Consider the following 19980-nt stretch of genomic DNA (forward strand, 5'->3'; position numbering starts at 1 on the left):
GTCCTACCACCAGGGCTGCCGCAAGGACTGCCGAGGCGCATCCCGTTTCATGCCACATTACGCAGGATCGAGGACCGCCTCACCTGACTGGCTCAGGCTCCCTCTCACTTGGCACAGATTTATCGGGATTTATGCTCTAAAACAGTTGTTCACATTTTTTCTCATGTTGAAGTACAGAAAACGTCCATTGTGTGCATGGCTACCATTGCTGAGCCATGATTACAGTGTGAAAACACACGCTCAATGTGCAAATTAATTCACAAACTGAATTTGTCAAACTAGCTTTGCACAGAATAATAAAGGTGTCTGCTAAAACTCCAACAAGAGAATATGTCTGGGAGTGGAACATGGCATGGGAGCACAGAGACAGAGTTTGCGAGTTGAGGTGGTTTTTCCTTTAACTTCCCACGTTTTGATGGGTTGTTTTATAATAGATGAGAAAATGGAGGGAAATCCTGAAAATAAAAATAGCGTGACTGCTTCTGGAACAGTCTGGGCATTCTGACTTTCTCTCATAATATTCCAGGTTTTCAGAAGGATTTTCTTGAAAGTCAGATGTGCTCTGAGCTGCCCTCAGTGCCCACCCCCCACCACCCCACTACCTGCCCCCGTGCCTGCTCTCCCCTCTCCAGGACCAGCCCCAGCCAATAGGCCCTAGCTCTGTCCAGGGCTCTGGGAAGATAGGCCCCGCCTCCCCTTCCAGTCACACCTACCTCTCTAACTGGTCGCCTTTTAAGTGGGCACTTAAAGGTTGGAGAGGGGTGGGCCCTGGGGTCCATGCTGTGATTCCAGGGCCCAGAAAGTAAACATGAGCGGATTCTCCCACTGAGAACCGCAGCCTGGGCCAGGGATTCCACCTTCACTGCCAGCAATATGGCATCTGCAGGTTGTGGACCCAGAAAGGCCTCAAAGCTGCTGCTGCAAGGGAGTGGGAGTATGCTGGGCCCCAGATGGATGGTTAAAAGCTCCAAGGGAGTGGCTTCCAGGGGTGCTGTGTGTTGTCCAAATGGGAAGCCAGGTGAGGCCTGCCTTCCAGTGGACCTAGCGGGAGGAGGAGGGCCTGGGTGGACATCTGGCCCAGCGGTGCAAGGCTCTCCCAGCACAGTGAGGTTAATACCCGCCTTTGTCTTTTCAAGTCAGTGTTCCCGTGGGACCTTCAACTTCAGAGTCAGTAGGTCTTTAAATCACCCAGCCTCTCCAGAGGGGGAATGGAGGCCCAGGAGATGGTGGCTGCCTGGTGAAGGACACCCTCCCAGAGTCGCCCAGGTCTGTTCTTTGTGACTGTCTGGCCTGTCATAGACAACCAGTAGGTTGTGAGGAATGACCTGGGTCTGGTCCAGAATCAGCCAAATATTTTCCCCTCCCCAGGTCAACCTGAGCTTGTGACCCGGCCTGACATCTCCTTTATGTCTACTTTGAAATTTTCAAAGAGGATCCCTGCAGGTCGTCCCCAAACTTGAGAGGAATGGTGTTGTATCTGCTCTGTTGCTTGTAGCCCAGAGCATACTTCTGCTCAGCCTGGCCAGGTTCCAAACAGACAGGTGCTCAGAGGTGCCCAGTGCTAATGACAGCAAAGCCACCAGGGCCCCAGCACTCAGCCTGAACCCCGGACTGAGATATGGGTGTGGGACCCCACTCTGCTTGTGGTGACTGACGCTCTCATCCACTGCCTTCTGGGTGGAAGGGGGCGGGAGCCAGTGTGCACCGGGCAGGCAGTGCCCCTGAGCACGTGCTCCCGCCTCCTGGGCTGCCCAAGGTTGCACCTGCCCCGCCCCCAGCCACCCGCCTCCAACACCTGCAGCTGGGCACACTTACCTAGGACTCACAGAAGTAATAAGCCTAATACAGTTGACTTTATTTAATTAATAATGATTCTGTTCTGTTCCTCCAAGCTCATAAAACACCCTGCAGGTTGGCAAAAACACTCATAATATTGATCAGAAGTCAGGAGGGATATTTATTTTGTCTTTGCCCCATGAGCATAAATCCTTGTCCGTTGCCTCCTGCTCTCTGCATGCGGGATTTACAGTGGCCAGTTTCTTAAAAGCTTTCGGTAATTAAGGAATAAATATCCATCGGTCTTTGTTGGCTGCCCTCCCTTAGCAACGCGGCCGGGGGAGAAGGCATGCATGCCAGGGGCAGCCAAGTGCTCAGTGCTCGGCCTGCAGCAGGCTGGGGTCTGCCCCTGCAGAGAGAGGAAGCCCCCTGTTTTCCTAACATATTGTTCCAGCCCCCCTTCCGTGCCTCCCTCCCAGTTCCTGCTTTGCTTGAGGCAGAAAGACACTTTGGAAATTCCTTGCTGCTAGCTAGCCCTGTCTTCCTCTCCCGTCACTGTCACTGACTCCGTGGAAGCCGAGCGCGTCTCCTCCTCGCTGCTAAGGATAGCCCTTCACTCCCATATTTTCTGCTCCAGAATCTTCTTTAAAATCAGTGTTGACAATTCCTCTCCCAGCCCATGAAGGCGGAAGAGAGATGTTTCTGAAAAGAGCAATGTGACAAGTGACAGGCCCCCCAAAAAAGTTCTGGCCTTTTAACATTTGAGGGGAGGGGTTCCCATAAAAATGAACACATTAGACTTGACATGGAGGGGGCTTTCAGGAAAGGCCACTGCTGGTCCACGTCGCGTAGAGGCATCCAGGGAAAGTCTTGCTCATACGGAGTGGAAGGCTGGGGCCAGATCCTCCAAGGGTCACGGGTCCTTGAGGACCCAGCGGGGTAAGCTGGTCACCGCGCCGGTGTCTGTGCCCCACGTGACTGGCCTCCTGGAGTGCTGCAGAACAGTGCCGAGAGCCAGTCAGAAGCTTCGAGGTTATTTGCTAAAAACTGCCTTTTCTGGGAATCCAACCCATTAACCTCATTCCCCCTTGGCAGCCTGCTGAGCACCCCCTGCCAGATTTAAAATGCAGCCGATGGCAGTTACATGTGGCTGCGTCGGGATCAGAGACAGGGGCACCGCCTCAAGAGGACGCTCTCTGAGGATGGTGGCTAGCCTAGCTCTTCCTCACTCTCCAGGTCCCCCCACGGGCCCGTGAGACCTGCCCTGCACTCTGCTCCTCGCTGACAGTGGCCAACGGCCCCTCTGGGACACAGCTACTGGGGGCCCTGCCGCCCAGTGTTGCTCACCTCACCACACTCCTCTCGTAGATCCTGGAATCTGTGGTGTTGGCTTTGCACTCACTCTTCTCACCTCTCTGTGGTTTCCTTTCTCTTCATTCTATATTTTTAATGGCAAATAGTTTTGGTACAGGAAAAAAATGGGAGGGAAGAAAGGACAACTTGTCTAGAAGGGCACTTTGCAAGCGGCAGAGGGAATGTTCCAGATCATGTGCACCGTCCAGGGCCGCAGCCGCCCGCTGCGTGTGGCAGCTGCACACCGGGCCTGGGTGTGGGGCATCTAGAGGAGCTGAGCAGACTCACTGTTTTACTTCGATGACACTTAGACACCAGCGTGTGGCTCAGCTGCCCCGTTGGGTGACGTGACTCGTTACCTACCCCTTCCCTGAGGAGAGGGAGCGGGTGTTGAGATGGCCAAAGAGAGGCCCAGCCGGAAGCCCGCTGCCCAGACACTGACCCGGGGTCAGGTCTCCTCATTTGGGAGGCAGCGGGGCCCGGAGGAGGCGCTCAGGCAGTGACCCCTGGGTCAGCTGCTTGGCCCTCACAGGTGGGGGACCCAGAGCAGCTGTCTTCACTGCTCTGTGGCTCACCTTTTTCCCTTTTAAAACAGGGTAAGACCCACGTACGTCACCAGGTGTCGTCAGAGTGAAACCAGATAATTTATGAAAAGCTCAGCCCAACGGCTGACACATCAGAGGTACTTAGCACAGAGCAGCTGTGACCTGCGTGGTCACACTCCTGGTCTGAGTGACAGAGTCAAGCCATTTGAGTTGTGACTCTTGCCTGGTGTATAAGCACGTGTGCACAGGCCAGTCCCCGAAAGCCTGGCTCACACAGACTTGTAAACCATGGTGGAGAGACGGTGAGGGGCTCAGGGCCTGTTGCACAGCAGTGGAGGGCAGCACCCCAGTGGATTCAGACAGGACGCGCCCCACAGCAGCGCTGCTACTCACGGGGCTGGAAAGGCGCCAGCCCGGTACTGGTGACTCCAGGTGCTGGGGATACCCAGCCCTTCCAAGGACACCCCTGCCGTTACTGAGGACGGGTGACCTTCACAGTCGATGTCTTTGCCATCATACTCATCAGCACCATCCGTGTCTTGCCCTGCTGGCCTTCTTTGCTTCTAGACACTTCCATCCCACTCTCCTCTGGCTTGTCAGTGACCTTCATGTCTGCCCCAGAGCTGAACAATGCAGGGGTCTGCCAGTACCCGGCACAGTGGCCCTCACTCCACGACTGGACCCCATAGCCCCAGACGGAGCCCAGTGTAGCCCACACATGTTGAGTGTCCCCAGCCCTGGGTCCTGGCCACAGACCCTGCAGTAAAGCCTTACTTCCCACTGCCCTGATTCTGTGTGTTTTGTTCCGCAAGCAAATAAGTGCTTATTGCTGTTCCTGCCCCGCCCCCTTCTTGGCCATCTTTTCTTGACTCTGACCTGGATTCTGTCATCCACCGAGGTAGCTCCCTCCGTGGCCGCCTGTACGTCACCCAGCATTTATTCACAGGCCCCAGGAGTGACTGGTGCCACACTGGTGAGATGGCACCAGCGTCCAGCTCGCTCACAGGGCCCGCGCAGGCTGGAAAGCCCTTCTGCCCGCTCCACCTGGTCCCTGTCCAGGCCACAGAGATTGGCTATGGCCTAACCAAGGTCCCGGCCCGAGCAGGTGCCTCAAGCCCATCTTGAAGGCCTGGCCTGGTGTGGGAGCCTTGCCACAGCCTGTCCTGCCCAGATGACTCTGGCCTCCATGGGTCTTCGCAGCCCAGCCACCCTTCCCCCTCTTCTGAAACTTGGGACAAAACTGACCCATCTCTTTTTTCCCCGAAGCTTTTCAGGAAACAGCCTTTCCTTTTTGTCATGACTTCTCAAAATGACTCTGCCATCACACGTGCATTTTGCTCAGTGTTTGATATGTAGCTCTTTTGTGAAAACGCGCAACATGAGCCCAGCGTGACGGAATTCTCCAGAAAGCAGGTTTCTGTCGTCATCATTGTCGTCGTCATCCTCATCCTCACCCTTACCCTCGCCGCAGCCAGTGCTCCTAGGACTTGGGGGCCGTCCCTTTTCTGCCGCACCCGGTGGCCCTCACTGGTGCGGTCAGCTGTTTCCGTCCGCCAGGCACTACAGAGGCGGGCTGCAGGGGCAATGTGTCCTGGCACCTGGAGCCTTGGCCACATCAAGGTCAAGTGTCGGGCCACCAGACCAGAGACCATCCTGTCCTAGCCTGGCAGACCCCACATGGCTCTGGGGACCACGGCTCCCCTTGTCCTCTGATCCCCAGATCCTGGGCTCAGTACCTGGCCGGTGCAGTTTCCTGGCCCCCAGACAGGAGGACGTAGCAGTCCCCCCCAGAAAGGGGTTTCATTTCAGGCGGGAAGAGAGGAAAGTGTTGACTGCTGCTCCTCCAGTTGTATCTTTTTATTTGGGGGGATTGGGTTAGTGTCTCTCTTCTGATGAGTTGCCCGTTCTCTCATTTTCTCTCACTCCTGTACAGTTGATTTATTTAAAGGTGTGTCAGCACGGGGCTCAAATGAGGAGCTGGGCCTCCTTCTTTCTGCTGACGGCCGGCCATGCCAATAAGTCATTTTTTAGCTCATTAGCTAACGGAGACTGTGAGCCGCGGGCCTCCAGGGGATTGGAATGAGGTGAAGTGATCTACTGCCAGCTACGCTGCTCTTGAACTGGCCTTCCTTGGGGAGAATGAAAGGCTCGGCCAAGACAAGCCAGGGATCCCAGAAGTAAGATTGGGACATCAGAGTAACAATTAGCGTATTTGTGCTTTGGCGTCCTGGTTTCTTGGGATAAATGGTTTTAGACAGAATATTCTTGTAGCAAAGGAGTCATTAGCAGAGTGTCCATCTTTCACGTGGTAACTGTGGGCACGGGAGCCAGATGACAGTGCTGGAGGCCATGGTCATCCCGGATGTTAGTCGGCCTGGGCTGTCTGAACAGAAGGCCACAGAACAGGTGGCTATAACAACAAAGATGTATTTTCTCACAGCTTGGGGGGCCGCAAGGTCAAAGTCAAGATGCCAGGGTTGTTTTCTGGTGAGAGCTCTTCCTGGCTTGCAGACGGTGCCATCACGTGGACAGAGATCCCTGTGTCTCTTCCTCACTTTAAAGGACACCAGCCCCGCTGGAGTAGGGGAGTATGATCTCACTGAACCCCAGTGACCTCCTTAGAGGCCTGGTCTCCAAATGCAGACACATCTGGGTTAGGACTTCGGTATATGCATTTGAGGGCACACAGTTCAGGCCGTAGCACCCAGGAAGACGCCAGACATCTCAGGGCTGTGGGCTGGGGCTCACCTCACTTGGCCCCAGATACCATGACAGCCACAGCATCCTTCACACTAGCCGGGCACCCCTCGCCCAGTGTCCTGAGCCCCTCTGCCCCATGTTAGGGTGTGGGGGGAACCACGGGGTGCCAGTGGGTTTGTCAGGGCCCCTAGCCTAGGGCCCTCACCTTGCCCTCCCCAGTGCATTGACAGCCCGGACTTAGAAACCTAAAGCATCCAGCAGGCATTTGACCCCCACAGACCCCCGTGCCATGGACCCCTCTTTGTCCCACACGTCGCCCCCCACAGGTGAGGTCACAGGTACTCGAGAGTGGTGGTGTGTCATTAGAGACGCCATTCGATTCCATCATGACAGCGCCAATGGCCAGCTCGCCCTCCAAACATGGTGACCTTGGCCCCGAGACTGCCCTGCCTGCTGCAGACGTCACTGTGCCTACTTTAAAGATGAGGAAGACGGGGCCCAAGGGGTCCCTGAAGGTGTGGCAGTCGACACCACAAGGAGGAGGAACCAAGTAGGCACAGAGATGCCGTGTCTCCATGGCCAAAAACCAGGGCCTTGTAGCCCCCGGTGGTTCTTTTCTCCTGCCCTTGGCCACTGTGGAAAGCACAAAGGGTGAAGGTTACCCCCTCGGTTGCCAGGGTGCGTGGTGACCAGGGGACATGGGTTCAGGATAAAGGCAAGTGCTTGTGCATGAATAGGGCTTCTTGAATTAGCAAGACCCACGTGCCCTTGTCAGTGGTCTCTGCTCCTACCAGCTGGAGTGCGTGTGCCTGGGGCAGGCATGAAGCACAATGGCCTCCCTTAACTTTCTGGCCCCTCCTGGTATTAGAACACTGACACCCTGCAGTCCTTTAGGGTGCAGGAGCCAGCATGGGAAGCTTCTGTTTATAAACAGCAAAGAAGTCTTGGTGAAGAGCCCTAGCTCCCCCCACAACAAAAGCCACACGTTAAGACATCTCTAGGGGGACCAGGTGGAGTGTTGCTAGAAGAGGCAGTTCCCACCAAGTCCTTGCAGTAGTCCTTTGGGGACAGCCCCCGTAGCAAGCCTGTTCTCTGTCTTTGAGTTGGTGGAGGTTCAGAAACCCTGTTGGGATCAGTCACCTCCCTCCAGCTCTGCAGGGTTGCAAGTGGACCAGCTGAGAAGAGCTCAGGCCTTGGGCTTTCCCTTGCAGGAACCCTCTCCAAGACCTTGTTCCTAATTTCACATACATAACATTACGTCTTTCTCCTGAAGAAGCTCCCAAAATAGTGTTCAGCCCCCTAAAATCTGGACCCACCTTTGTGACATAAACAGCACCAACTTTGAAAAGTAAGGAACAGTTTAATAAACAGGACAGTCGTTGACACACGTGTCAGTTGCCGTGAACCCAGACAAACTTGTTTGTGGGGGTGACCCGACCCCCAGCCAGAAAGTCACCCTCACTTCCCCAGGAGAACGTGCCGGCCGCCGGACAGGACTCAGAAGTTGCAGGCTGTCCTCAATCTTCGCCTGGGGCATCCGAATATTAAAAAGAGAATTGGATAATTATAGTGAGGATGATAGTTACCGTGTTCAGTTCTCTGTTTTATCCCTGGGTGATTTGGCAATGCGCATTAAAATCCACCAGAGCAGAATAAAACAGCTCTGATTTTAATGCCTACCCCCAAAAACGAGAGTTAGCAAATTGGAACTTGAAAATCTGGGCACATCCTTCACCACTGTCCCTTTTCATTGCATTCACGTTTTGCTCCTTCTCTTTGGTGATTTATGAAATGCATCAACGTATGTTAAATACATTTTAAATAAGGTTTTTTTAAATACCACGAGAAACATGATTTGTTTGCAGCGTTCTTTCTTTCTCCTGCCCAGAGCTTTTGTGCTTGTATTTTCTCCCAAGTGGGGACTGGGTACCGCTGCGTCCCGGGTGGGGTGTGTGGTGGGTTCTCAGCTGTAGCCGAGTGTTTGTCCTGGAAATCTCCGCATGAAAAGGGTCGGGGGTCACTCTGGGGTCACTTGCATGTACCAGGAAGTGAAGCAAAACTAATCCAGATTTACTCCTGGAAGAATTTGTTTGCCTAAGTATTTAAAAACAGATTAGGGCTAACCGGACACTAGATCACTAGGAGCAATGTAAACATGGGTAAAAGGTGTAAACAAGGCCTTTCTTCTGTACTTCGGAAGAAAAAATGTCATGGTTAATGAGTTTTCTTTCTAGAGTATCATGGAGGTCCTAAGTGATTCTCTGTGTGGTGTGTAGCTATGTACCCTGATCCTTCTCTCGGAGGAAACGCTGGGTTGTAGGAGGGGGCAGCGGTGAAGCAGTGTGTTAAGTCTCAGGAACGACAGTCACTCTGCTCTACAGGGCTGTCCTTTCATCTCTCATCATCCTTGTGGAAAAGCATCTGTCCTGCTAGCCGCACCCTGTCTGCGCCTACCCCGCATGCTCGCCACCCCCCCAAGACTGGCGCCCCCCCCCCGACTCGCCCACCTCCAGAGCTACTTGTGAAATAACCCCATCAGTCTCCAGCCTTTCCTCTTCGCCCCAGGCAAGGCTGCAGGGCCGTGACACTGAAAAGTGTCTCTTGAACCCCGTTTTGAGAAACCAAAACCCATGAACATACCTTGCAGTTGGTTTCTTCCTTTTTCTCTCTACCTTCTCTTCCCATTCTCCCCCCGCCCCCTTATGCTCAGTCCTCCTTCCAGATGTCATAGGCAGCATCCTGTCCTGCTTGGATCCTGACCCCCCCCCCCGCAACCAAGTTCCCAGAAGGCCAGAGCTCCTGGGGGAGGGACTCCCGCTGCAGCTTGTTGCATCTGTGACCCCAGACCCTTCCCCTCTCCTCCTTGTATCATCCCCTCCTGCGCCCCTAGCTCAGCTCTGGCCTTGGGACCCCTGCCTTGTCTCCCGGGCTGGGCCCTCTAACACCTTGGCGCTCTCCACTTCAGCCTTCCCCAGGTCTCCAGAGAGGTTACAAAATCAAGTCGTAACTGCATTAGTTTGCTTGTCTTTGCCAGACCTCTCCATTGGGGTCTCTGTGGTTTCACACGTGGGTCTGTAACAAGATGTTCCTTAACCGAAGCACTGGGAGACCCCGGGGGAGTTCACACATTCCCTTCCCAGGCTCCTAGTTAAGGGCTAAGAGTTCAAGGTCACACCCGGGTGGGGGAGCCCCCTGGCCATCCTGTCCCCTGGCCCTGAACTCCAGCATGGTCCTCTAATCCCAACTAAAAGCTGTCATTGCTTACAGTAGAGGGGGCCTTCAGGCTGCCCTGCCATGTGTGGAGTCTTGGGCAGGAAGGTGGTTCCTCGGGCTTCTGGGCTAAAACCAAAAGAAATCACGTGAGAACTCAAGGCCATGGGCCTCTGTGCACACCTGCAGGCATCAGAACTCCCTTCCCCAGAGGTTCTGATTCAAGGAGGCCTGGGGCAGAGCCTGGGGATCTGCATTTCTAGCAGGTTTCCAGGTGGTGCTGATGCTGCTGGCCAGGGACCCCAGTCTGGGAAACAGGGGCCTGTCCCTCCGGGGCTTCCTTGTGGCTCCGTGGAGGCACCTGTCTCCTGCTATTGCACTTTCGCCCTGAGGCCACCAGACCACCTAGATGCTGGAGCAGAGAGGTGTCTCAGCCTTGGTTGTCCTTCCTGGCAGTGACCGCGCCCGTGTGGTGGCTCTTGCAGGGAAGAGAAAGAGCGGTGGATCCGAGCCAAGTATGAGCAGAAGCTCTTCCTGGCGCCGCTGCCCTGCACGGAGCTGTCCCTGGGCCAGCACCTGCTGCGGGCCACCGCTGACGAGGACCTGCGGGCCGTCATCCTGCTGCTGGCCCACGGCTCCCGGGAGGAGGTGAATGAGACCTGCGGAGAGGGGGATGGCCGCACAGCATTGCACCTGGCATGCCGGAAGGGGAACGTGGTCCTGGCACAGCTCCTGATTTGGGTAGGTCGCCCGGGTGCCGCACAGGGGGCACGGTGTTCTGCTCTGCAGGCATGGTTGGTGCAGAGGGTCACAGGTCTAAAGGTGGGAAGCAGTGTGGACAAGGCATGGGGGATTTCGGTGTGGAGGCCCCCGGCTCTCGGCCTCCCCTGCATGAGGACACCCCTGGAGGACTGAGGGAGCAAAGGGAGGAGGTGAGCGGGACACGCTCCACCTGCCATGGGTCAGGGTGTCTGCAGAGTTCGCATTTCTCGTGACCCCTCTGGGTGGAGCGTGGCTGGAAGTGTCCCTCTTGTTCCTTTTATGACAGACTCCTGGCATCTTTACTTCAGAGCAGGGTGGAAAGCAAGGACACAGCTAGTTTATGTGGTTTTCCCTTTTCCAGACAAAAAAATACTGGACCCAAAGTTTGGTGTTTAATACAGTAGGACTTTACCAAAGGGCTTCTTTTGGACTGTGTGGCTAACTTCTACTAGGGGAAATTATTTTTTAAATATCAATGGAAGCATTTGCCATAAAGTCTGAATGGGTACAGGGAAGGGACAACATGCAGAGGAGGGCACTGCCTGGGCCGCGGGCTGCGGGGGCTGCTTCAGAGAAGCCCACACCCCATGGAGGCAGCCTGCTTCGGGGGTTGGCCACTGCGGGTCCCGTGGAAGATGGAGGAAAACTGCTACCGAGAGGTCCCCGGCCAGCGTAGAGGAAAACACTCGCCCACGGTCAGACTGAAGAGTGCAGTGCGGTACCAGCTGACTTTCTGTGCTCTTGTGTGTTGCATACATGTTTCCTACAATGGAAAGGAATCATCTCCAAGATCAAGAAGTCATTATTTTTTGTTTTTACAGTTACAAAGTCAGAATAGAAATAGCAACATGAGAATGATCCTTGGTCTGCCACACAAAGGAGGGGCTTTTCCTTGTAAAAAGCACATTATTAGGGTGCCTGGGTGGCTCAGTTGGTGAAGCCTCTGCCTTTGGCTCAGTTCATGATCCCAGGGTCCTGGGATTGAGTCCCACATCAGGTTCCCTGCTCAGTGGGAAGCCTGCATCTCCCTCTGCTTGCTGCTCTCTCCCTGTTTGTGCTCATTCACTCTTCCTCGCTCTCTGACAAATAAAATCTTAAAAAGCACATTATTTTTTTTTAAAGATTTTATTTATTAGAGAGCATGCGCATAAGCAAGGGGGAGCAGCAGGCAGAGGGAGAGGGAGAAGCTGACTCCCCGCTGAGCATGGAGCCTGACACAGGGCTGGATCCTAGGACCCTGGGATCATTACCTGAGCCAAAGGCAGATGCTTCACCTACTGAGTCCCCAGGTGCCCCAAAATGTACCTTCTTTCAAAGAGCACGCAGAGGGGCGAGGTGTGGCACCTGGCCATGCTGCTCTCCCCCCAGCTCATGTGTAGCCCATCCCAGGGGGTCCGTGTCCCTGCACGAGCAGAGCTGCTCCCCCGCGGTGACCTAATGGCCCTCTGTTGCCTCTACAGTACGGGGTGGACGTCATGGCCCGGGACGCCCACGGGAACACAGCACTGGCCTACGCGCACCAGGCCTCCAGCCAGGAGTGCATCGACGTGCTGCTGCAGTACGGCTGTCCCGACGAGCGCTTCGTGCTCATGGCCACCCCCAACCTGTCCCGGAAGAACAATAACCGGAACAGCAGCAGCGGGAGGGTGCCCACCATCATCTGAGGACCGCGCGCCCCCCTGCCCTCCACACCCGGGCGCCTGCAGCCTTGCGCCCTCTCTCGGAAGTCACGACACGTGAGTCCCGTCACGTCCCCACTCTGTTCCCGCTGGTCGCCTGCCACCTGCCCACCTGCCCTCACCCACGCAAAAATCACAAAACCTGACCGTCCTTGCGGGGCGAAGAGGAGGCCAGGAGGCTGCCGAACGGAGTCCTTTTCATAAACTCCCTTAGCGACAAGCAGGAGCTACCGGTGGGCCTCGGTTTATTGACGATAGCACACAGCAAGAGACACCCCCCCCCCCCCGCCCCGCACCCAAACCCCTGTCTGGCGGCCTGGAGACCCGGAGCGCGGCACAAGGGACAGGGACGAGAGGGGGAGGGGAGGCGAGGAGAAAGGAGAAGGGTAACTCTCCTTAACCGGCAGTTAAGCACATCATACACTTCACCTCTACCAAACGGAACACTCGGATTTCATCTCCTCTCTGAGGAGCTTGACGGCATAAATCAGAAGCAAGCAGAGTTTGTCAGGTTTGAAGCCCCTATGATGGTATGTGTCAAATCAGTTGTAGCTAATCTGTCCAGGGAGAATACTGGCTTCATTACACTTGCATAGTTGGGTTCTTCCAGCATTACCGCTGTTTAATAGAACATGATTAGTCATCACCGAGAAGAAAGCATATTAGCTGGGGAGGTAGTTACGCAGCACGCTTCGATGATTGCCACGATGTGATTGCAATACTTCTCAGAAGCATCGTATTATCCCAGACATGTTCTTTCGAGCCCTTGGAGCCCTCCTTTCTAAATTCACTGTCATAATTTAGTATCTGTTTAATTTTTCAGTCCAAAGAGAGGAAATCGGTTGCTGAGTATTATTTGACTGGAGTCTCCTTGGTGCAAAAACAAAATGGAAAAAATAAATAAGAGTAAATCGGAAATTCAAAAGGAAATCACGAATTCAAGCTAATAATAACATTTCAAGGCCATGTAGTAAACTTGGTAAAGGCACAAAAGGCTTCTTTTTGTAAATCTAAGGGATTTTACTTCCTTTTGCCAAGGTGGATGTCTTGGGTCTCAGTCACTGCCGGGCCACTCCTGAGTGTCACACAGGCTTCTGTGTCATGTCTGTAGCTAAGATTGTGAAAATCTATTTGAATAAAAGAAGTTCATAAATATGCATTGATTTTTGTTCAGACAAATGGCACCTCTGTTAATTTATAAATTGAACTGGATGTGAACTAATAATGTGCAACTAGTTGAGATAAGAGGGTTACAGATCGTTGTACACGGAAAGCACTCCCAGCAGCAAACACTTCCATTAATGTGATCGACAGCTTTTAAAAAGGAAACTAACAGAAGACGGTGGTGGTACAATTTGCTTATTAAAATCAAGAAAGAAAAAAAAAAGACACTTAGATGCCTATGAGAGAAGGGGGGCAGACATGTGATTTCTCATTGTTTAGATCTGATACCACTTCTGGCAACTCAGAGGAGGGGACCGTGGGGAAGCCAGGGATGAGTTTCTGAGTCCCGACCCCGGGTGCTGGGCAGAGGCAGTCCATGACCGGCTGACTCGCGGGCATTGCTGGCACTTCATTGGGTGGCCAGACCCTCCATTTCCTTTACTTTGGCACCTAACCTGCCATCCCCGAGGTGTGGGGCGACTTCCGACTTTAGCTGCCTTCAGCATGATGGCCAAACAGAGTAAAAATTCAGATCGCAACACCATAGGTTAAAGGGGAAGGGGTGGCAGTGCCTGGAACCCTTTAGCAAGTCCGAGTGAGAAGAGGGCTGTCCCCCTGGCAGGTGACGCTGGGTCCGGTGTCGCCCAGGAGCAGGGCCATGTCCACCCAGCCACATCTGCCCGCAGCCTCCAGGTGGGTCTCTTGCTCTTCTGTGATAAACCTATTTTGTAAGAGTTTTTTCTCTTCTTTCACTTTTTAAGAAAAAAAAAGTAGGTGGGGGAAAAAATAAAGCTTTACACAGAATTTATGTGGGTCAGTGTTTCATGGACATGTGTAACCTTGATTCCATTACGTGGAAGCCAGCGGGCTCCGGGAACAGCAGGTACAGAAGCCAAGAGGCTGGGAGCCTTGAAAACAGGTCCCTAATCCTACCCCGACACCCCCCACAATTTTTAATTCTGTGTTTCATCACTGTGTAGTTATTTTAAATGTGAATAGAAAAAAAAATGTCGTTGCCTATTTTTGAAGAACGCGTCACTGTTCTGATGCAGCTGTACGTGTTCACCTCTGCACAGCCTAGCTTCTAGCATAGACTTTATGTAGTGAACGCAGATACAGCATAAATGAAATTCTTAAATTATTTCATTGTAGTTAACTCCCACTATAGGAATGCTCTATTCATATAGCGAAGCCTTGTTTTGAAAAGAAACGGAATTCCTTGTCAGGCTTCCCTTTGAGATATATATGAGTGTGTACATATTATTATATGTGTTTATAATATAATATTTTCCCAAATGACTTCTTTTTTCACTTAGCCTTTCACGACCTGAATGCCAGATTGGTTTGTTTTGTTTTGTTTTGTTTGTTTTTTCCTCCCTTCCCTCTCTCAGGCAGGGGGACTTCACTGATCCCTTCTCAGAAAACTTGACCCCTCTTCTGCTATTTTGCAATGTTGATCTGCGCTGGGAGGTGGCCAGCTTTCCTGAGCCTGAGTTTTGGCAGCAGAGGGGAGGCAGTGGTGGGTTTCAAGGGTTTTCCTCGGAAAAAGGGTGACTGGTGGCTAATCTGCTTGTGTTTCAGTGTCACACCAAAAGGCCCTTCTTCACTGACAGTGTTCTCATGCTCATCTCAGAACCTTGCTAACACTGAGGCGGGGAGGCAAAAAGCCACAAGGGCTGGTGTTAGAAATGACCAGTTCGGGAAGGGGGTTGAGTTGTCACTTTCTATTCCCATGGAAGTTTTGTGAAGTGATAGTGATGAGAGGACAGCACCGCATCATCGCCATAGCCTGTTCTATCCAGAAGTAAATTTCCTCGAACTTGAAACCACCTCCTGTGGTAGGCACAGGTGCACGTGGTCATGGGGGAGGGTAGCTTCCCCATCTGACCAGAAACTCTGCAGAGAAGGAGCCTCGATTCTGATCCCTTGAGAGCAGACTTCCAGAACTGGGTAGGAGGATGGCTTGCCACGCCCAGAGCCCTAGTCCTGGGGCCCCAACCCCTCTGTCTCCTGTTGTCCCAGGAGATGAGCAGCTCGAGGGTGAGTGACATGTTCCTAAGTCTTTGGCCCCATGAGCCGGCACAGTTCTATGTCTCCCAGGAAGAGCACGCTGTGTGTTGATTATCCCGGAGAGCAGGGGAAGGCAGGGGGTCCTTGCCGATCCCAGGGCTGTCGAGGGCTCTTGCGGATTACTCTTGACCGGAACCCTAAGAGGAGCCCATTATCTACCTGTGACCCCAGGCACCGAGACAGGGCCTTGCTCTTCTGCCTGTCTTCTGAAGTTTTGTCTAGCCTGATGCCATCTACCCAGCCTCTGCCATCTGGCTCAGGACCAGTCTTCCCCAGTTTTGTAACCTCTGCACCCTTCCAGGGTCATCCTCTCCATCTGCAAGGGAGCAGTCACTAACTTCATGAGGGGAGAACAGGGTCCAGTGATGAGAAGGACAGCCGTAGGGCTGAGCAGACCCAGCTTCACCCGGCTTCGCTGCCCGTCCTGGGTGACCCTGCCCAGGTCCCCAGCTTTGGGGCGCTCTTTCCTTAGCTGTGAAACGGGGGGTGGGGGGGGTGGCCTTGCAGGATCCGATGACCCGTTGGTTTCCAAGCAATGTGATCACTGTCGGCCAGCGGCTGGAAGCTCAGGAAATGGGAGTGTTCGGGAAGAACAGAGATGCTGATGCCATCAAAGCCTGCACACCCACATAGAGAGCGGCCCCCAGGCTGGAGGTGCTCGCTTTCTCCAGCCGCGCCCTGGGGAGCCCGTGACCGCATGCTCGCCATTCCCCCTCCCCTAGGCCGAGCCAGAGGATGAGCAAGGCTCTCCGTGAGCCCCTGCCCCAAGGGGTGAGCTCCAGTGCTCACTTCCTGATGTTTATCCTCCTGTCTTCGTGGTCTGATTTTGCTTTTCCAGAGGCAAAGTAAAGGTTGAGTCTTAGCCTCAGGCATTCACCAAGATCCCTTGAGGCCCAAGGTGACCTCTTCTCTCTGATGCCGTGCTGTGTCGTTGGTTCAGACAGGCCTCCCGCCCTTCAGAAGCCACCCGGAGGCTGCTGTCCACACTTGGCCCTCAGAGCTTTCCGAAGAGCACCCTGGCTGGCTGAGGTCGAGGCCCTGGGGCCTCTCATGCGTCACTTGGACACTTGCACGGAGTGTCCTCGCCGGAGCTGCTCTCCCTCTTGAGGCTGGCGTTTGGCTGATCTTGTGCCTGCAGCTGGTGAACGTAACTTCCCCTCGAGGGAGCCTTGGGTCCTACCTGGACCCCAGCCCGAGCTGTGTTCTGGGGTGACCCAGGTCACCACGGCTCCAGCTCTGCCATCCCTTCCTCCTGGCATTAAGAATGTTCTGGAAATAAGAAATCCACATTCCCATCTAGGGAGGTTCAGAAGCCTTGCAGCAATGTAGAGCCTCTACAAGTAAGTATGATCCGGGCTCCAGAACTTCTCAAAAGGCAAAGATAATTGGAAAGCAAATCCATTACCCCTCCATGGGCTGTTTGCCCCTCCCCCACCTGCTCTATTTCCATCCCTCACGCGCCCCACAAGGTCGGCATGACTTTCTAGAACTCCCCTGGATTGTATTTATGTCCTTCAAGCAAACAAATTGAAAAGCAGTCAGGAAGGAATTCAAATAGAAATGTGCTGAAGATACACATCTTTCTTTCCCAGGAAATATAATTTATTTCTAACTGCCTCCTCGAACGTGGGCTTCACACATTGTGAAGTCCTGTCTTCAAGTGATTTTCACCCTCATCCTTCACCAAAAAGCTAAATAAGGGCCTTTGGCATCCAGACTTGGATTTTTCACTTTGGGCCATTATCGACAATGTTGCTTTTTCTTGAATTCCTAAGTGGCTTTCTTCTGGAAGCCCTGTGGTCATTGAGGCTTCCGTGTAGGCCCCGCCCATGCTGCGGCCTGGCCAGGCCCCCCAGGTGTGTAGCTCACGCGGGCAGGGGTCTGGCTCCCCACCTGGCCCGAGATGGGGGAGTTGGCCCCCACCCCGCTCTGTACCCTGCACCCTGGTGGGCCCTTCATGGTTCAAGCATCTCAGGTCACCTTTCAGTCAAAACGTTGAATTGCTTCCAGTTACACAGGAGAGATAAGGGGGAGTGGGTTCGCCCCTCGAGCAGACAGGAACGGCGTCAGGCTTTTATTTCCACTGCGACCCGAAGTGACCTTGGAAGCTGGAAGGGCCAGGCCGCTGGAGAGGAGAGTGCCTCCCTGCCGCTCCAGGTCAACAGGCCCGCACGGGACCCTCTCCGGGAAGAAGGGACAAGTGACAGCTTAGAACTCCTATTTCAAAAACTCTTTCTTCCCCTTCTAGAAGAAAGGTTGTCCTTACGGAGTTTTGTTTTTGTTTTTTTTTTTTTAAGCAATATTAACGGATTCCCCATTTCATTTTGGATGTCTGCTGCTTTTTGAGCACAGACTGACACTTCTTTCCAGTTCCAGTTTCTCCGTGTGGGTCAGAGTGGAAAGTGGAGGACATTTCCTCAGCCTGGGATTCTGTAAGACCACAAAGTCTGGTTTTCAGTTTGCGATTTTTAAAGCGCCCAAGTTCTAGAAATCGTTCCGTTTCACCAGTGTGGGTAACAGCGTCCCAGGGCAAGGGCTCAGGATGGCAGATTGGAAAGCCTCTCCTTCCCGCATTTCATTTCTGGGGGGCTGCTTCTGCTCCTGGATGGTAGCATCTGGCGCTGGGGCTTGCTCCTGCTTGGTAAAAACGCCCTCGTCCGAGGCCCTCATCCCACCTAAAGGGCCCGTGGTGCCCAGAGGCAGGTAGGGTGCGGAAGGTGTGCCCAGCATCGACCCGCCATGAGCCGTCCCCGCCAAGCAGACAAACTAGAGTCTGTCTGGGTGTCCCCCGGCTCCCGGCAGCTGCAGGGTCTGTGCAGGGCAAGCTGCCTTCGTCGGGGTGCACAAGGTCAGCTCAGAGCTTGTGTCTTATTTGGACCTGGTGTGTGGCTTCTGCAGAGAACGCCCCCCGAGGGTCAGAATGGAGCCATATGACGGAGACTTGCCTGTCAAAGTCAAGTGAGGTCTAGTCTAGAATTCACGGTCAGTGAGGATCCCGTGTCTGTCCTTCATCTTGAGACACAGGTCGAAGAAAGCAATACTACATGTAAGAGCTTTGGGGGAGCTTCCAAACGAACAACGAGGTGTTAGGAGCAGCTGCCCCCAAACCAGAGTGTGCCCCGATCTCCCCGTGCCAGGCAGTGTCCACCATGGCCTGGGAGGCAAATATCTGAGCTGGCCCAAACACGAGTAACAGGCTGTGGTACCAGCCCCCAGAAGCCCACACTGTCAGTGATCCCACGGGTAGGACGGGGAGTGTCCAGGCTTGATGGAGGATGTCGCCGGGCTTTCCACCCCTGGTCTAGCACCCAGATGTAGAAAGCCTGAGTGACAGGCCTCTTTCAAAGACCCTGGGGCAGCCCAGCTGATGACCACTGCACCCAGCTCGTCAGCTGACATTCCACTGAGTGGCCTGTGGGAAAGGTTCATCCCACCTGGGTTCCTCGAGGGTCGGAGGACAGAGGGGACCAAGGGTGCATGAGCTGGAGCCAGAGCGGGGAGTGAGTCCTCACTGACCATTCACAGGAGCACAGCACGCCCTCCCCGTCCTGCCCCAGGGCGCAGGGGCGGACCTGAGTGGGAATCCGGCTGTTCCACAGTGCATGGGTGACAGGTCTGTTTAGAAACTGCTTTATGGCGCATCATACATCTCGAGGTTAGAAGTCATGCCTTCTCCAAACCCTGAAAAAATCACGGTTTCCCTCCTCCAGCTGGGCTTTTGTCTAAAATATATCAAACTCTTGAGGTTGCAACCCCTGTCCTGGTCTGAGCACCGGTGTGCTGGGGAGGATGCCGTGTGGCCTTGACCAAGGGCACTGCACAAAACCTTGGGACCCCTGAGCTGGCTGCCCCAGGAAGGACTGGTAGAGTTGGCCATTCCAGCCCTAGGCACGGCCACTTGGGTTCTGAGAGTACTTCCTGCCCCCAGACAGCCCCCCACTCCTGCCCATGACGTTGGATGGGGTTCTTATAGGGCCATGCATGTGTTTCTAAACAGGAGCCTGAGGGGGTCAAAGGTGGCAACCAAGAGGCATCTCTTGCAGGGAACAGGGAAGTCCGAGTCTCTGCCCACCTCTCAGCACATTTTTCTGTTTCTGTAAATAGTGATGTATAGAAGATGGAAGAGCGGCCTGGGGTTTATCCAGAGATGGGTTTGGTTTCTTCGGGTTTTTTTGTTTTGGGGTTTTGTTTTTTTTTTTTTTTTGGTTGTCTTTCTATTACCTCATTCAGCAAGTTTGTTTCACAATGACTCAATGATGCTTTATTTATGTTGTTTGTACTGTAATTAAAACCATTGACAGACATTTCACTTTGCTTGTTATCTCATATGATTTTGTTTTGATTAAATATGCCAGTTTGTATTCTCCTGCATTGGGATTTTTTGTGTCAGCTGTACAGTATTCTAAGGGGGGAAAAAGAGAAAAAGAAAATGTGTAAAGTAAAGGAGAGAGGTGGCTATGGTGTAGAGGCCTCTTTCTAATAAAGAAATGAAAATATGTCTACCCTGCTTCTGTGGAGGTTTTGTGGGGACTTGGGGGGCGGGGCGTGTTGGCCATTCGTCACGACTAATTGGATGTGTGTGCTCAGGCGAGGTCAGTCAGGAGAGGTGCTTAGAGAAGCGAGGCGCTGGGCTCCGGCCACCTCGCGCGTGTGGAAGGAAACGGGCGCACACGTGCTGTGGTCACGGCATCGGGACCACGAGGAGCATCTCCCCTACTTGT

At 53.7% G+C, this 19980-nt stretch overlaps 1 protein-coding gene across 8 annotated transcripts in view; it reads left to right on the plus strand.

Moving 5' to 3' along the window:
- AGAP1 (ArfGAP with GTPase domain, ankyrin repeat and PH domain 1) overlaps nt 1-19761 on the plus strand; it is a 517259-nt gene extending 497498 nt beyond the window's left edge. For all 8 annotated transcript variants that reach the window (XM_046018363.1, XM_046018364.1, XM_046018365.1 and 5 more), the window contains 2 exons: nt 10070-10325; nt 11807-19761. In XM_046018363.1, the coding sequence (XP_045874319.1) occupies nt 10070-10325; nt 11807-12010 (460 nt within the window). In that variant the 3' untranslated portion in view covers nt 12011-19761. The remainder of the gene's footprint in view (nt 1-10069; nt 10326-11806) is intronic.
- Nucleotides 19762-19980: the final 219 nt, after the last annotated feature.

This window comes from Meles meles, chromosome 9 (genome assembly GCF_922984935.1).
Source record: "Meles meles chromosome 9, mMelMel3.1 paternal haplotype, whole genome shotgun sequence".
Taxonomy (NCBI): Eukaryota; Metazoa; Chordata; class Mammalia; order Carnivora; family Mustelidae; genus Meles; species Meles meles.